The following is a 16504-nucleotide window of genomic DNA, read 5'->3' on the forward strand; positions in this document are numbered from 1 at the left end:
CACAGCTATGGCAGTGACAGAGGAATCGGGGAAATCTGTGGAGAGGAAGGGCGTGAGTTTCACATCAATGTATGATTTGTCTGTGTGCAAATAGTGTGATAAGCCTGATCAATGATGTTTATGTTGTAATGTCCCCTCCTGACAGAGATTGACTGTGGTCCTTGCATTGGCAACACTCATATCTGCATTTGGTTCATCATTCCAGTATGGTTATAATGTGGCTGTGATCAACTCTCCATCACCGGTAACCCAAGCAAAGAACTGCGATATAGAGGCCAGTGTCACCTATATGATAATGTGCTTTTTCTCAGTGTTGTCCTCTCTCTTTAGTTCATGCAGCAGTTTTATAATACCACCTACCTGGAGCGTTACGGCAGACCAATGGAGGGCAACTTCCTAACTCTGCTGTGGTCTCTCTCTGTGTCCATGTACCCGTTAGGAGGCTTTTTCGGCTCTCTGATGGTGGCTCCTCTGGTCAACAAACTAGGGAGGTAATATCACCTGTTAGGCTTGATCTAAGAGTGGATCTGTCACATTAAAACATAATACTTGTCCAATGTGACTTTAAATGACAGGAAAGGCACCCTCCTCTTTAACAACATCTTCTCCATCGTCCCAGCTGTGATGATGGGAGTCAGTGAGATTGCCAAGTCCTACGAGATCATCATTGTGTCTCGGTTTATAGTGGGCATCTGTGCAGGTCAGGTATGTTCAACTGTTCATGTAATCAAGAGAGACAAGCTATTTTAAGTTGTCTTTTCTCGTCTGCAGGTCTCTCATCCAATGTGGTGCCCATGTATTTGGGAGAACTCTCTCCAAAAAACCTGAGGGGAGCTCTTGGCATCGTACCACAGCTTTTCATCACCATTGGCATCCTCTGTGCACAAGTGCTGGGCATCAGAAACATACTGGGCAACAGCACGGGTAAATGTTAGACATCTGCCATCGATTAGATTCTGAAGCACGTCCTCGACAGCTGATTTTGGTATAATGGTAATTGTCCCCACTGTGTTCAGGTTGGCCCCTCATGCTGGGTTTGACTGGCATTCCTGCCCTGATTGAGCTCATGCTGCTGCCCTTCTTCCCAGAGAGCCCCAGGTATATGCTCATCCAGAGAGGAGATGAGAAGACAGCAAAAAAAGGTACGAAAACACAAAAACTGATTCACATGGCTGAGAGCTAGTGAATAAAAACTAGATATTATGGTGTGTTGTGTGTGTCCCCCTCAGCACTACAGCGTCTGCGTGGCTGGGACGACGTGGATGCAGAGCTGTCAGAGATGCGACTGGAGAATCTGTCGGAGAGGGCAGAAGGTCACCTGTCTGTGCTTAGCCTGCTGTCCCAGCGCTCCCTTCGATGGCAGCTAGTCTCCATCATCATCATGAACATGGGCCAGCAACTGTCGGGGGTCAACGCGGTGAGTCATGCCTGTCCTTGTCCTTGTTCCTGACCCACTGATGCACACACTGACTCAGTTTCAGACATAACAGTGGATTAGGATGCAACGTTTAAACAACTTGCCTTTGAATCATGAGGATAAAGCATTAGGATGCTGATGCATACTTCTTCTTTTTTTTAACTCTGTTCTCCAATTTTAATGCACTTCTCTCTCCCTACTCAGATCTACTATTATGCAGACAGTATATATGCCACTGCAGGAGTCAAGCAGAATGATATCCAGTATGTCACTGTGGGAACAGGTGCAGTGAATGTCTTCATGACCATAGCTGCTGTAGGTATCCTGTGGAGTTTAGATTTGTACAATATTTTATCAGCTAAAGAGAGGAGGAGCTGAAGTCAACAGTCAGTTGTTTGATCATGTCAGCAGGAGGCTCTGCTTCTTAACAGCAAATTTGTTTTATCAGGTCTTCATTGTGGAGGCCTCGGGGCGACGGCTGCTCCTCCTCTGTGGTTTTGGGATTTGCTGTGCAGCTTGTGTGCTGCTTACTGTCGCTCTCAACTTCCAGGTATTTTTTTGAAAGCTTCAGTGTGATCACACACCCTCAACATGTTACTCTGCTGCTCTCTAGTGGTTCAGTATACAAACAAATGATCTGAGGGATGTCACGTTCTCAGCCTTGGACCTTGAGTCCAGGACATTTGTGACTGAGTCATAGGTTATTATAAATTAATTATCTGTTTATTTGCAGTAATGTTGCTCTAAATCTCACAAGAGATGCTGGCTGCAGACCTCCACTGTCAGGCCCGGAAATTAACGGGATATATTTCAAAATAAAACTGCAGACCTCCACTGTCAGGCCCGGAAATGCAAGGGATACATTTCAAAATAAAATATCGCGAATTCGTGAATGCATTTCCGGTTGAATCGTTTTCCTCACAAATGAATTAATTAGTAAACAATGACATAAAATCTTTCAGTTCCCGGTCTATTGTATATATTGTTTTTATAGTAAACTTTTGTTTGGTCAGTGCACATTTTCTCTTAAGCTATTACTCATATTCATAAGCCAACATCTCATAAGATGTCCTAGGCCTATACATTTTATTGTGTACTATACAGAGTACTTCACTGCCTTTTCATTATCATTTAATTCTGACATTACTGCTCTTTTTCTATATATTTATTTAAATTAGTTTTTCTGTTGTATTATTCTGTATTTGTATTCTTAACCACCATAAATTTCATGTTTGGTTCTATGTCAATGCTAATTATATTCTTGTGCTGCTAGAACACCTAAGTACCACTAAATACTACCCTAACTCGTGAAATCTACAGTATAATCCAAGTCAAATTATTAAGTGCAGCATTAGAAAAATACATACGTTGGTTTGGTGCTTACATAAGGAGTTATAACATTTATAATCATCACTTTAAAAGTTACATACGTTGTTTTTGGTGCCTGTTTGTTTCCCAGATATATTAGTGCGTGTAGTGGGTGTATAAGAGACATTAACTTAAAGCGCTTTGTAGAAAGGCGCTTTATGAAGTTCAGTCCATTTCCTTTTATTAGTTTACGGGGCAGATTTGCCATTTCCAATATGGCGGACACGTTAACGTAATGCAGCAACAGACCAACCTGCTCAATGAGGCGTCTATGTATATACGTCTATGAAAATGACCCTCTCAAAATGTCCTCTCCACCTCCCCACCCCGCAAAAACCTCATCACCTCCGGGCCTGACAGTGGAGGTCTGCAGCCAGGTGCCTGGCACACTGTATTTAAAGTGAAACAATGACTATTGACCTTTAATTTTAAAATTACATCCATATGGGTACTCTGACCAAAGACATGCATTTAGTAGATTAATTGGTGACTTCAAATTGCCCGTAGGTGTGAATGTGAATGGTTGTTTGTCTCTATATCAGCCCTGTGATGACGTGGCAACTTGTCCAGGGTGTACCCCACCACTCGCCCAGTGGCAGCTGGGATAGGCTCCAGCCACAACCCTGATAAGAATAAGTGGTTACAGGAATGGATGGATAGATCCATATCTGGTGAACTGTGTAGGAATGTTGTAACTTTTAGGACTTAAGTCATCATATTAAATCAACAGACACCTGGTGATGATCTGCCAGGCGTGTACTTGTACCCTCAGTCTTTTCTTCAGACCATCAAGCTGACTGATTCAGTCAGTAGTAACAATGACCTAAGATCATAAATACACAGGACACTAGGTAGTTTCTCTTTAAAGCCTTTGCTTAGGTTAGTGGCAGGAAGGGACCAAAAATACTCTTACGCTCTTTAAACAGAAGGTGAGCCAAGACAAAAATTCTAACAGGAACTATGAAGCATGTGCACAGACTAAATGAAGGAAGGGTCAAATACTCCCACAGCGTGATGAGCTAATTGAACAGGACTGATTGGAGGCAGCTGCATGAGGCCCAGCTCACTTTCAAGGGGGGGTAGCTAGAGACCTCTGGTGGATCTGGAAGACAGCACATGGTGTTAGTGCCAGCAAGGATGGAAAGACTTTACCAGTGTCACATAAATGTTACTTGCTTGCCTCATCTGTACTCTATGTTGAGGATTACTGACCTGCTGCACTGGAGGATTAAGTGACTATGAGTCACACAGGATAAACTTGAACGACCACAAACAACCAGAAAGGCTTCGTTCACCCACACAGCATTTTCTTATTTATTTCTAGTGGTGCATGCCGATCTTGATCTTGGTCGAGCAGGCCTTGCCTGTGGTGCTCATAGCATTGAAAAAACTGTTGTACATGTTAAATAATTCTTTATAATATCAATTCTTTTTAACTTTTATAATTTTGAAAAACAAATTTGGGTGTGTATGACTCAACACAGGGTGTGGTTGCATGATTCGCAGGAAGAACAAGTAAAGTAAAAGCAAAGTTTATTTGGTTTTAAGGCAGAGGTCAGCAACATGCAAAGGAACAATACAGGAGACACAGCACAAGAAAACAGGACATGAAACTTTACGAGATGACGCAACAGACAATCACAGAGCAGCACAATGACTAACGCTGCATTGACGTGACTTATGGATAGTAAAGATGAGAGAGATTCCCACAGGTATGTCACCCAGGCTGTTGTAGAATTGATGAGTTGGTCATGTGAACATTTGAAAACCGTCATCAAAATATATGTCATCATATTCATTATCACTATCATTCATTTGTCAGTGTTTCTCAGATGTAACTTGGATGTTGACATGAACATAATTTACAAGTTTGAAACTTGCAATTACAAAATCACCATCATCTATGAAATGAGTACAGCACAAGGGAAAGGCATATATACTGTGGAGCTGATGAATGAATTGGGAACAGGTATGCAGGCTTTGGGTGTTAGTTGGGTTGTCCACTAATCAGATGATAGATGGTTCAATCTTTAGCACCTTCAGTCTGCATGTTGAAATGTCCTTGGGCAAAATACCGAACACCAAATTGCACCATCGATGTGTGGATGGATGAGATACGTAGTGTTAAAGTGCCTTGAGTGGTCAGGAGATTAGAAAGGTGCTATATGAGTACAGACCATTTACCATTTTGCCATTTACTCACAGGCTCTGAGATGACAGAAGAGATCAATGAATGACAGACTGACTCAAGAAAAAGGTTTATAAATGAGCCGTCTCCAATGACAGAGAGAACCATCCATTTAAAGCTGAAAGTCAGCACTTTATCCTCGTGGTCACAGCTTCATTAAATTCCAGTGTGCTGGAGTCAAAACAGCAGCTACAATTTACTGTAATGTTTACGTATTATACATTTAGAGCTTGGTCTGGAAAATGAAATGCTGACATGACATTACTGTTTGCTGGGGTCATGAGAACGTTGAGACACATAAACAGAGTCACCCACCACTAAAGTATTAGAAACAGTGGCCATTAGACAGAACCACAAACCAGTGCTGCCCCCCTTGTGTAACCCTGTAATCTCACCTGCATCCAACATCTTCAGAATAGCACAATTTAAAGAATAAACTACGGTAGGAACATTAATAATCCACCCTTTAAAGTCTTTAAGACTTTATGTATTTGTTCTTGTTTAAAAACACCATGCTTGTGTTGACAGGAGACTGTGACGTGGATGCCGTACACCAGCATCGCCTGTGTCATCATCTACGTCATAGGACATGCCATAGGGCCCAGTAAGTCTAACCCCCGCCAGTAGTTATTTACACACACACTGATTACAACAGGGTGCTCCATTAACTGAAGTGTTGTTTAGATGTGACCAGACATGTAATGATATATGTTGTAAATCTGAGACATGAGCATCCTCACTGTGACCCTGAAGAGTGATGATGTGTCTTGGGTTGTTTTGGTTGTGGTTGACCACATCTGTGCTCTCCAGGTCCCATTCCTTATGTGGTGACCACTGAGATGTTCAGGCAGTCGGCCAGACCTGCTGCCTTCATGGTCGCAGGCTCCGTCCACTGGCTGTCCAACTTCACTGTTGGCCTTGTCTTCCCCTTCCTAGAGGTCAGTTGCACAATTTCTAAGAACTCTTACATTGAGGGTATAAAAGTTTATTATTGTGAAATTTAATTAGTCACAGATGTGCAAGTCACATCCTGATTGTGATATTATTTATACTTGAACTATTCGTCTTAAGATTTGGTCCAACAAATCTTTGAATTCCTGAAAGCTGTTTGTGTTAAGTTGATTGAAAATGTAACATTTTAGACATAGACCCTCAACAAGCATTAAACTCACAATATGAAACAACATCATTGTCATAATAAGACCTAAAATGAGAAAACCAATGTATCTTTAAAGGTTCAATGTGTCAGATTTAGTGGGCTCTATTTGCAGAATATGTCAGAGGTGGAATATAATATTCATAGCTATGTTTTCATTAATGTATAATCACCTGAAAATAAGATTTTTTTTGTTTTTGTTAAATTAAATGTTGCCTTTTATATCTATGTACACCGCAGGTCCTCTTGCACACTGTAAAGAGGTTTTAGGTGGAAATTACAAGACTGTTTACTACAGATGTCTTGTTTTTATTTAACAACTCCATTCCATTGTTAAAAACTCCATGCTGCATGAAAACCCACTTGTGTTCAAGATACATTTTAAATAAAGTGTTTTTCACTGACAATGTAAACATGTTGCAGCAAACATTTACATTTAAAACAAAGCTGAACAGTTGGGAAACTGTGTGGTCAGATGCATGAGCACTGAATCATCTGATATCCAGCATAACAACATAAGGATACAGGGCACATACAACCAAAAATCAACCATTACAAAACTATAATATATGCTAGGGTGCTATTGATGGCCAAACAATGGCACATTTCCATTCCAACAGATCACTTTAGCTGGTGATTTCACTGGCAAGTTCCTCCAAAATTAAGAAAAGTCAGCCACCTCATCACTGCCTGTAAAATCACAAACTGTCATTTCTATATCTGTTTTTAGTACGGATTAAACAAACCAGATATTACATGCTAATGTATGTTCAGATGTGCAGGGAGGTGGATTTTGTTACTTTTGGACAGAGCTAGGTTAGCTGTTTCCCTCTTTTCAACTCTTTATGCTTAGCTGGTATCAATGTTCTTTAATCTAACTCTTATTCACTGATACTCAACTACTCCTTTAGAGTCAATTCACAAAAAGGAAATGTAAAATACTGAAATAATGATGTAAGATAAGTAAAATAGATACTTTTCATCGCCTCTAGAAAAATTCATCGTATTGACACAACACTTAATTTAACTTAACAGGCCTAAAATACACACACAACAAAGATTGAGAGTTATTTTTTCAAGTGCTCTGGTTTGGCACTCAAAAATGTGTTTTGCTTATTGTGATTTCGCTTCGCTGTTTGACCTTTAATGAGCATGAGTGTGTATACTAGAGGCTTGGTCTGGAAGTCAGTCATGGTTCAGTATGGTAACTTATGTGAGTACTTACAGTTACGCAACACAGAATTAACTTTATAGTGAGGTAGGAGACATTTTGTGGATATTGTGGATTATTCAGTGAGTAGAGGAGGTTTTCAGGCCTAGTATGCAGGGAAATGCTGACAGGGAATAGAGCCATTGTCATGACAGAACAGGAGCTGGGCAAACAGGCAATGTAATTGTGCTCAGCAGCCTCTATTGAAGGTGACTTTGATGGAGTAATCTAAGAAAAGGAGAGACTGAGCAGGAAGTTACCAGACAAGAGTAAATCTGGGACTGACTTTTACTTTTTGATAAGAACTTCATGAAATAAAAGATAGACACAGAGCTGGGCTTTTTGCTGTTGGATTATTGACTGGCTGCTATGTCTTGTATTGTTGTACGTGCTTGATGTTTGGCTGGTAGCACAGTTGTCGACTCACCATGAATCATTTTTATTATACTCTGGAAATGACAGTTTTCTGTGGAAAAACCACATAAATTTATGATCATGAATTCTCTTTCCCAGCAGATTGTTTTGATGTTTTCGCACATCTGTGGAGGCTTTTTTTTTTTAATAATCCTTTATTCTCAATTCCTCTTCCTCTAACAGATGATGCATCAGCCCCTGTTTATTCAGAGAAGTTTTGACATCTGTCCTATCTAATGGCCTAACATAAGCATGTTGCCTCATGTTTACTTTCTCTCAAGTTGTCATCTTCAAAGCAAAACCAAAACAAGGGAGGAATTTGTTTGGCTCAAAGCAACAAAAGTAGCCTGCAAATCACACTGACCACCTCACCTTAGTATGCTGCTGTTTATGTCCAACCAACTGTTCCTGGCTAGCTCAGGACACACTGATCACATTTTCTTTTCCCTCCAGAGAGGTCTGGGCTCCTACAGCTTCATCATCTTTTCCTTCATCTGTCTGGTCACGCTGGTCTACATCTGGCTGGTGGTTCCGGAGACCAAGAACAAGACCTTCCTGGAGATCTGCCAGATGTTCGCCAAGAGGAACAAAGTAGAGATCAAACTGGGTGATGGGGATCTGCCACTGAATGAGAGCAAAGAAAGCCTGGAGGATGCAGTGAGGGTCACGGCCTTCTGAAGAAAAATGAGAGCATTCAGAGGAGAGGAAGTCTCCATTCAGGGGGGTATTATAATAGACCAGAACTGTTTTAATTTATCATCTGTTTTTTTTCTTTCGCAATGAATCTTTACACAATATCTTATTGAATAGTTTGTGTGTCACTATTACTGGGAAAAATAAGATATTTGTGTAATTCAATGCTGCCTAAATATACTGTAATATGTGTACGACGTGCAGCTTTATAGAGGTGGGAATGAGTTATTGAGTCATGAAACAAACGAGCAAATCAGTTTAAGCCTTTATTGATGAGGCAAATATATGAATACAATACACATTTGAAGCTATAACATACAGTTTATTTTAAATATTGACTTACAGGTACCTGAAAGACATTTTAAACCTTCATTACATATGCCACACACATTTTAAATTCACTGCATCATCATCATCATCATCATCATCATTTTGGTTTATTGCAGAATTTGAAAGCTTGTGCGAGCAGAAGCAGCTGAGCCTCTTCAGCATCTGTACTGACTGTCTAGCTCTATCCCCCCATACAGACTCAGTTGGGTGGTTCCCCAGCTGAACACATTTCCCACCATGGTGCTGTTCCTTTCACATGACATCTGGTCCCGGATGTCTGCTGTGGTCAGCACATAGTCCCACACGTTGACATCAGTCATCTTACCCACAAAGGCGTTCGCGTTAGAGATGCCGAGTAATCCATCCTGGTCTTTGCCCAGGATGAACACCCCGCCAGGGCTGATTGTGTAACCACTTTTCAGGTGCTGCTGCTCCCCCACCATACCGTTGATATACAGCTGCACACCGCCGTTGTTGGACGACCAGGTGATACAGTAGTTAGCCCAATCGTGGGACCTGAAGTTGTGCGGCAGGTTGATAAACTCATTGTCAATCCAGAGGCCCACCTCTTTTGCATCCCGGTCTTCGCTGATGGAGATCATCAGCTCGTTGTCATTGCCGTTACTGGCATAGGAGATAGCGGTGTGGAGCCCCTTAAGCTGAGGCAGGACATGCATGCAGACAGTGAAGGCACTCAGGTCCATGGGGTGGCTGAGGCGGGCTAAAGCATAACTACCAGCATTTTGCTCCTGGAAGTTAAGCACCAGAGGAAACAGACCACGACTCTCTGAGGAAGACAGAAAACACTACAATCATATCTGGGAAAACCAGAAATATCGATCTACCTTTAACCATCCACAGTCACAAATCAGAACTCAAAGAAAACAAAAGGTCTCACCATATGTGGCTGGTCTTGGGTTGCGAAATCCACCTTAAGGGAAAAATTGTGAAAGAGTCAAACACTGCAGAGTGATGATTACAAATACATCTTTAGTTCAGTTTACTCACTCACCTGAATGCATGTGTTTTCCAAGAGATGTTATCAGACCCTCGATCTTATGAAGCCTCGATTCAATTTCATCTTGCCGACAAAATGCTGAAATGACAAATCAAATGAAAATTAGCTCAGTTCTGAGAAAGACATTATATTGTGCAATCACAATGTTACAACACGTTACGCACTTCCTTTGCCAAGGCGTGGCAAGAAAGATGACTCCACAACACGGTCGTTCAGGGGCTGAGCAATGCGATAGTCGTTCCACAGGGTTTTGTTGTCCATGTCCATCAGAGTACTCTCCAGTTTCCTGATCTGAACACAGCAGGCAAGAAAAGAAACATGAGACCATCTGAAATAAGACAGTTGGTTTTACTTTTTTATTAGCTATAATATTGAATACTCTATTTTGGAACAAAGAGCTTCCTGTCTGTGGTACCTGGTTATGTGAGAGGGTGATGGGTGTATCAAACACAGTCCAGAGGATGCTCTCGTAGCAGGGTGGAGTGGTGAGGGAGCCTTGGTATCTGAAGAAATGGTTGAGGTTCTCGGGCAGCATGGAGCGCACATCAATGTTCGATATGTTCATGGACTGACCTGTTAATATCACGTTAAAATCCCATTAGACTCAAACACTGAATTCAAATGAACAGTTGAACAGTATGTGAGCAGTATCTCACCTGCATACTTGATTTTGTCAAGGGTGGAGATGAAATCGCTGTAGTAGGTGTTCTCAAAATGTCCATCCTGAAATGAAAACAAAGCTGTGTGAAACTGAAAAAATCAGAGTTTAATCAAGTTTTTATTGTTTCTTGGATGTCTGTTTATTGGCTAGATGGTGTCACTTTATTTTGTAAGTGTGAATGAACATATATATATACTTAACAATGCTGTTAGGATCGCCTTAATAGAGCCGAACAATCCCATAAATAAACTTGATGAATACAAACTAAAGGAATGAAGGCCCCAACTACGGAAATAAAACCCAAGTTGTAATAAACCAGTTTTGTTCTTTTAAAGCTCCACATCAATGAATCATTTGTTAGTAGATGAGTTTGTCCACATAGCACTAACTCTTCACCACTCTGTTCTGCTATCACAGTGGATGCCAACAGCTATGTTGCTGCAGCGATGACCTCTCCCAGCTGACAGCCGCTGAAATCCAGAGCATTCCTCTGGAAACAAGCACTCATTCAATATGTCAGCATGCAAATGATGCCTAAATAGAGCCTTTCAACCCAGCAGGATGATTGTAAAACAAAGTGTCACACACTTCAAAGGGTGTTGGGTAATTTCATTACAAAGAATTTCTTGTAAAATTCCTTATATCAGAAACAATGTTGGTATCGGTTGGCAATGTCGGTTGGTGTTGAAGAAAAAAGCAGAACATAAAGAAAAGGGAAGAAAAGTGTGTGGCTTACGTACATCATAGAAAAAGGCAAGCACTGCCAGCCCATCCGGCTTATCTCTGGCCTCAGTAAAGCTCTTGTACTTGTCAGAATTATAATGGACAACATGTAGCTGAAAGACAAGGTGGAAATGCAGAACAGGTTAGGTGTCAAAATATGCCCGATGACCTGTACTGAGCAGCAGATCATCAAGCAGGCTGGTTTATAGATGGCAAATAGATATATTGGCAGGAAACCAAAAGTTGTGAGTAGTTTGTTTTGGTTTCCGTGCTGTTGCAATAGAAGCATCACAAACTTTTCTGATCTATTATGATGCTTTATCAAGCCAAACTTCAAGCCAACCTCTGCCATGTAGCGGATGCCGTCGACAGTGTGCTCCGCTCCGCTGGCCTCCAGGTCCCAGCCGCCCCAGTGCAGGTGCATCTGGACAGCTGTGTATTTTCCTGGGAGACCCTTGGTGATCACCATAGTGGGAGGCAAGTCAATTTGAACTGATGGAAACATAAAGACATTTAGATATTTAACACAGATTTTAACTCACGTCAGACTGGTGGGAGTTAATCTAAAGCAGACTTTTCAAATCAATGCCAAACAAAAACATCAGTACAGACTTGATTTTGTAATGGATTACACAAGTGAGAATGAGAATTGGCTAATTGAGCCTTACATCATAAAGACATCAGTGAGACGTATATTTTCAAACCACAAAGTCCTCAGCTGTCACATCAAGTTTGGTTTATAGATCAGGTCCTATTGACTCATCAAAACATTTTCTTCATGCTGGTTCTCTTACCTGAGTGCCCGTTGTTGGACATGAGGAAAGTCCCTTTCTGAGCATCATAACCGTTCAGCTCCAGCTGTAACATGTCTGGGTTGTGTCTGACCCTGCGCCGCTGGATGTCGATGGGGGATTGCTTCTTACCGCCACATGCGGGGTACTTGGTCGGCCAGTGCATCTGGTCCAAAGCTCCCTCTGTGAATAAAATCAAGGACCGAAAACTATTATTACACTGTAAGAAAAAAATCACCCACTAAGTGACTAAGTGAATCGACTGGATTGAGATAAACAAATACAAGAGTTTGATCCTGTGCCAATGAAGTAATAAAGCAGATCACATGTTGTTGGTTTTACTGGCATGCACAGGACTTGCTCAACTGGATATTGTTGCAGCTCATGTGTGTTTCCACATAGTACTTACTCTCCAATTATTTTGGCTGTAGTATACACCTAATTTGCTTTTATGACTGTCTTCACAAGCTCAGGATGTAACCACAGTGGTTATCCGAGGTATTTGGCCGATGCAGCGTGCCACCCAGGAAGGCTAGGGGCTAAATGCCTCGGGTGAATGTCGATTAATAATAGTAGTCTAATAATAGACTACAGCAACTTGAATTCTTCAAGTGCATTTTTAATCGCTGCTTCTTGTCTTATATCTGGATGCGCTATGACGCACGTTTTACGCATCAAACACCTTTAAATCCAATTCAACTCTGGCATAAATTAAGCATAAGAGTGATTTTGTTTTTTTATTCATGCTTAATTCTTAAGTTTAAAAAGCCTACCTGCGTATGTCCAGTGTATTCCATCATGAGGAATCCCAGCATTGACAACACAGAGCAAAAAAGCGGAAACAAACACTGAGAGCTCCATCGCTGTACCTCTCTGTTCCTTCTCGGAGGACACTGACACCTCAGATAGGTTTCCTCTCTAGATTTAAACTCCGGGTGAAGGGAGGTGTTGAAACCTCTGGTGAAAACGCCCAGAGCTCTTCCCAGCAAACCCCATAGTAGCAGGAAAGCAGCTCTTGTCTCACTCACTTCAGTGAAATGCGTATTTTATACATGAACTGAGATTAATTTACCTCTCATTGTGAAAGAAGTTGTATTGTCTGCAGGTTTGTCTACTCTTATTACCAAATTAAGGCTGCAGGTAATCAAACAATCAAAATAATTCATGTATTTTCACTTTAAAGACAAAAGTTGACCAAGTTTAAAATGTTGAAACAAGGACCAAAACTTATTTTACATGTCTTGTTATCTTTTGTACAGCACTACAGTTCTCTTTTAGTATCTAACATCGGATCTTGCTGACTAACTTCACCAGTCTTTACAGGAAATGCTGATACAACCACACTCATTGCAAAAACTACAGATAGCCTTGGTTATAAATAATACCATACATAACCTCATCACCTGCTGATGCACACTAGTTGCAACATGTTGAGGATCTGAATCTTAAATACCAGAGCTGTTAAACTCTGGGGTGTGTGAGTGTTCATGTTTGCCTGGGAGGAGAAAATGTTTTTGAAAGGGAAAGTAATTTAAGGAATAGTTCAACATTTTGGGAAATGTTTTTAATTTCTTTTTTTTTCTTTTTTTCCCCCCACAAAGATATTGAGCAGGGTGTGTCTATACCTGCTGAATGTAACCACTGTGAAACAATCAGGAAATAACTTTTTATTTCTCTGATTAATGACAGCTTTATCGAGGCCGGCGCTCACTCACTGTTATTGTTACTCTATGTCTCTCTCTGATTATCAGAGTCTGTGAATCCACCTGAATAGTCTCTGCTTCAGTTCGACTGATCTGAGTGTCTGATTGCCTTCGAGGATTCATTTAGTCGAAGAGAGTCCTTATAAACATAGTAATACAAATCTCTTGGGAGTATGTTTGTGTGCGAAGAACTGATTGAAATACGAAGTGATCAAAGGAGTCACCTTAAGACTCATTGTGCCCCTCACATCCTTCCTCTCTGGGCTGGAGTTACAGCCTCTCTGCGGCATGCACTTGATTGATACCAGTTGTTTTTGTGTTTGGCTATCAACACCTAAAGGCTGAAAAGTGCTCTAAACAAGTCCAGGTGGAGAAAACACAACTGACCTTTATGGGTGAAGTGACAGGACAGCATTTTTTACACACACACATAGTCTGAGATCATTTAGAGGCCACAGATTCGATGCCCCTTGGCACTCAGCTTGCATACGCCAGCACTTAGAAATGAACCAAAGCTGTCTGCTTCCTCACTAAATCACTAGGTTTATCTTTGCCTTGAGGACAATCATAGTTTTTAAGGTCTTGGGGACCTTAATGATGTAACTGTTCCAGCCAAGACCAAGCCTAGTGATTTAAAGCTCACATATGGTGAGCTCGACATATACGATTCAGCTGCAGATGTACAGAGTCATGTAGAACAAAGGCTGGATTCTGTCATTAAAAAAACGAATAAAACTTGATTTTTCTTCAGTACATCTGCTCTTGTATGAGATAAAAGGTGACTGCTCAAATTCCCCAGATATGACACCTGATCACAATGCTGAATTTGTCCTTTACAGTGTCTTCTTACATTTATGAGTCAGATGAGAGTCTATATGGATATATATATATACCGAGGTCTCTAATTTCAGTACCCTGTTTGGAAAATAACAAAAAGGAGCTACTACTTAATAAGCTAGTTTAATGATGATTTGTGATGCAAATGTAGTTAACAGGCCAGTTCAACCATGTGACTCCCACTACCTTGACTTATTAGCCTGTAGTATTTACAGTAGCTTCCAACAACCATGTTTGAATGTTGAACTATAAAACGGCAGAATATTTTGGGATTGAGAGAGACTGTCAGATGTTAGAATAAAGTAGAAAATATGTTTATCAATGTTTATTTGCATTTATACACACATGCAGTAATCACACATACACATACAGCACATGTACTTACACTGTATAAACAGATGCATACACACATGCAAATGCATAACAGTGATGGTGATTGATTTGTTATATTTGTGTTTATTTTTAACTTTTAATAGCTGATAGCACAAATAAACTGTTGACTGTCTGTGCACACACTTCTTTAATCTGCAACACTTTAGTATCTTCCACCATCAGCTGTCAGTTTTTTTTTTGTGGTTACCACTTCTTCTTGACACATCTTTACAGCCCTTGTAGTGCAACATTTGTATATGCATTATGTTTAATACGTTTGCTATTTATTTTTCTACTATTTTATATATTTTAACTATTTCTGATACTATATTTTCTGTATTCACTGTCTATATATGTTACATCCCATCTCTGTTTTCTGCTTTACATCATGTATAGTATTATTTTTTTGTTATACTAGGCAACAGTTTTACATACAACCAAAGTGATGCATTATTGCAAATGTGAACAACTAACAAGGTTATTTTATTCACACTACTTTAATAATATGACTGAATAATAATAAAGTTGAGTGACAGAGCTTGAGTACTTTAGTTAATCAAAATCTTTAATAGTTGTGGTATGTGTTCAGTGTGGTTTCTTTTTCTGCAACAACATGAGCCCTGAGTGATGAGAATGTAAAGAATAATAAAGATTATATTTTTTCTGGTGTTGGTGTGAATCACATGGTCATGTTAAAAAAGTATTATCATGATTGATCATGGTCTTCATAGTTTTTTTGCGAGCATGGAAACTCACAGGTTGTTGGGTGAGCTGTCTGGATCAGTAAATGCATGGTATAGAAAGGATTTCTGGGTCTTTAGTCTTTATTTACCAGTTCATCCTGGGTCAGTTGGGCATGAAAGCTCTTTCCAGGAACTCCCTGCTCACATACACGTTCACACCTGGAAGCTGCCCAGTACAACCACAGTGTGACTCACTGAGATGCTTCACTGGAGCAAATTAGTCTTCCATTTAGGGCTGCTTAGCAGTGGCAATGGCATTTTTTAAAATGACATACTGCATGAAAAAAGGCTTTCCCTGAAGTATTAAGGTTGCAGGCTGATGTGAATATTCCAAATACTATGCACGCGTATGTTTGACTTGCACATAGACTTTACTGGGGATTTGTTAGAGCCACAGGGCACAAAGGGAGGAGCTCATATTTAGCCAATCTTTTTAATATATGCAGCAGAGCGAGGCTTCCACACAGGATCGGCCTTACACCACCTCCACCCAGCCTGCCTGTCATTGTAATGTATGGTCCAACAGGACTTGAGTTATGGGAAAATATTTTAAAATGATTGACAGAAACAAACCTAACGAATATAGACTTGGTACTCATAATGTAGTTACTGTAAGTGTTCCAAACAGGCCTGTTTCTGGCTCAAACGAGCTGAGAGAAGGCAAGAATGTGCAGCTATGTGAGATTCAATTTGTGGTTTAGTTCACTGCAAAGCTGCTGGATAACTTATCTTAATAAATGTGCTGTGCAGAGTGCAGCAAGTATCGGGTGAGTTTGTTAACAATAAAGACATGAATTCATTTCCATATTTCCTACAATAAATTAGTGATTGCATCCATAAATGAATAATTCCTGCTTATGATTTATGCACTCAAATGGTG

At 40.5% G+C, this 16504-nt stretch overlaps 2 protein-coding genes across 2 annotated transcripts; one reads left to right on the plus strand and one right to left on the minus strand.

Moving 5' to 3' along the window:
- Positions 1–8633, plus strand: slc2a5 (solute carrier family 2 member 5). Its single transcript, XM_010741231.3, has 12 exons — positions 1–52; positions 146–244; positions 331–491; positions 576–700; positions 772–924; positions 1017–1142; positions 1230–1417; positions 1622–1732; positions 1866–1967; positions 5502–5577; positions 5784–5911; positions 8207–8633. The coding sequence occupies exons 1-12, from the start codon at positions 8–10 to the stop codon at positions 8429–8431; spliced, it is 1539 nt and encodes a 512-aa protein (XP_010739533.2). The 5' UTR covers positions 1–7; the 3' UTR covers positions 8432–8633.
- A 66-nt stretch (positions 8634–8699) lies between these two features.
- Positions 8700–12893, minus strand: ca6 (carbonic anhydrase VI). Its single transcript, XM_027288981.1, has 10 exons — positions 12743–12893; positions 11973–12152; positions 11522–11670; positions 11196–11291; positions 10451–10517; positions 10210–10367; positions 9959–10085; positions 9789–9872; positions 9675–9707; positions 8700–9563 (listed from the first exon to the last, which is right to left on the minus strand). The coding sequence occupies exons 1-10, from the start codon at positions 12828–12830 to the stop codon at positions 8932–8934; spliced, it is 1614 nt and encodes a 537-aa protein (XP_027144782.1). The 5' UTR covers positions 12831–12893; the 3' UTR covers positions 8700–8931.
- Positions 12894–16504: the final 3611 nt, after the last annotated feature.

The sequence above is a fragment of the Larimichthys crocea genome, chromosome XV (assembly GCF_000972845.2).
Source record: "Larimichthys crocea isolate SSNF chromosome XV, L_crocea_2.0, whole genome shotgun sequence".
Lineage (NCBI taxonomy): Eukaryota > Metazoa > Chordata > Actinopteri > Sciaenidae > Larimichthys > Larimichthys crocea.

Excerpts from the sequence above, each read along its gene's own strand:
- slc2a5 (XM_010741231.3), top strand. The coding sequence starts at position 8 with ATGGCAGTGACAGAGGAATCGGGGAAATCTGTGGAGAGGAAGGGC. Across the intron at positions 701-771 it reads TATAGTGGGCATCTGTGCAG|GTCTCTCATCCAATGTGGTG; the intron begins GTCAGGTATGTT and ends TCTCGTCTGCAG. Across the intron at positions 1,418-1,621 it reads AACTGTCGGGGGTCAACGCG|ATCTACTATTATGCAGACAG; the intron begins GTGAGTCATGCC and ends CTCCCTACTCAG.
- ca6 (XM_027288981.1), bottom strand. The coding sequence starts at position 12,830 with ATGGAGCTCTCAGTGTTTGTTTCCGCTTTTTTGCTCTGTGTTGTCAAT. Across the intron at positions 10,368-10,450 it reads TGACAAAATCAAGTATGCAG|GTCAGTCCATGAACATATCG; the intron begins GTGAGATACTGC and ends TGATATTAACAG. Across the intron at positions 9,564-9,674 it reads CCCAAGACCAGCCACATATG|AGAGTCGTGGTCTGTTTCCT; the intron begins GTGAGACCTTTT and ends TGTCTTCCTCAG.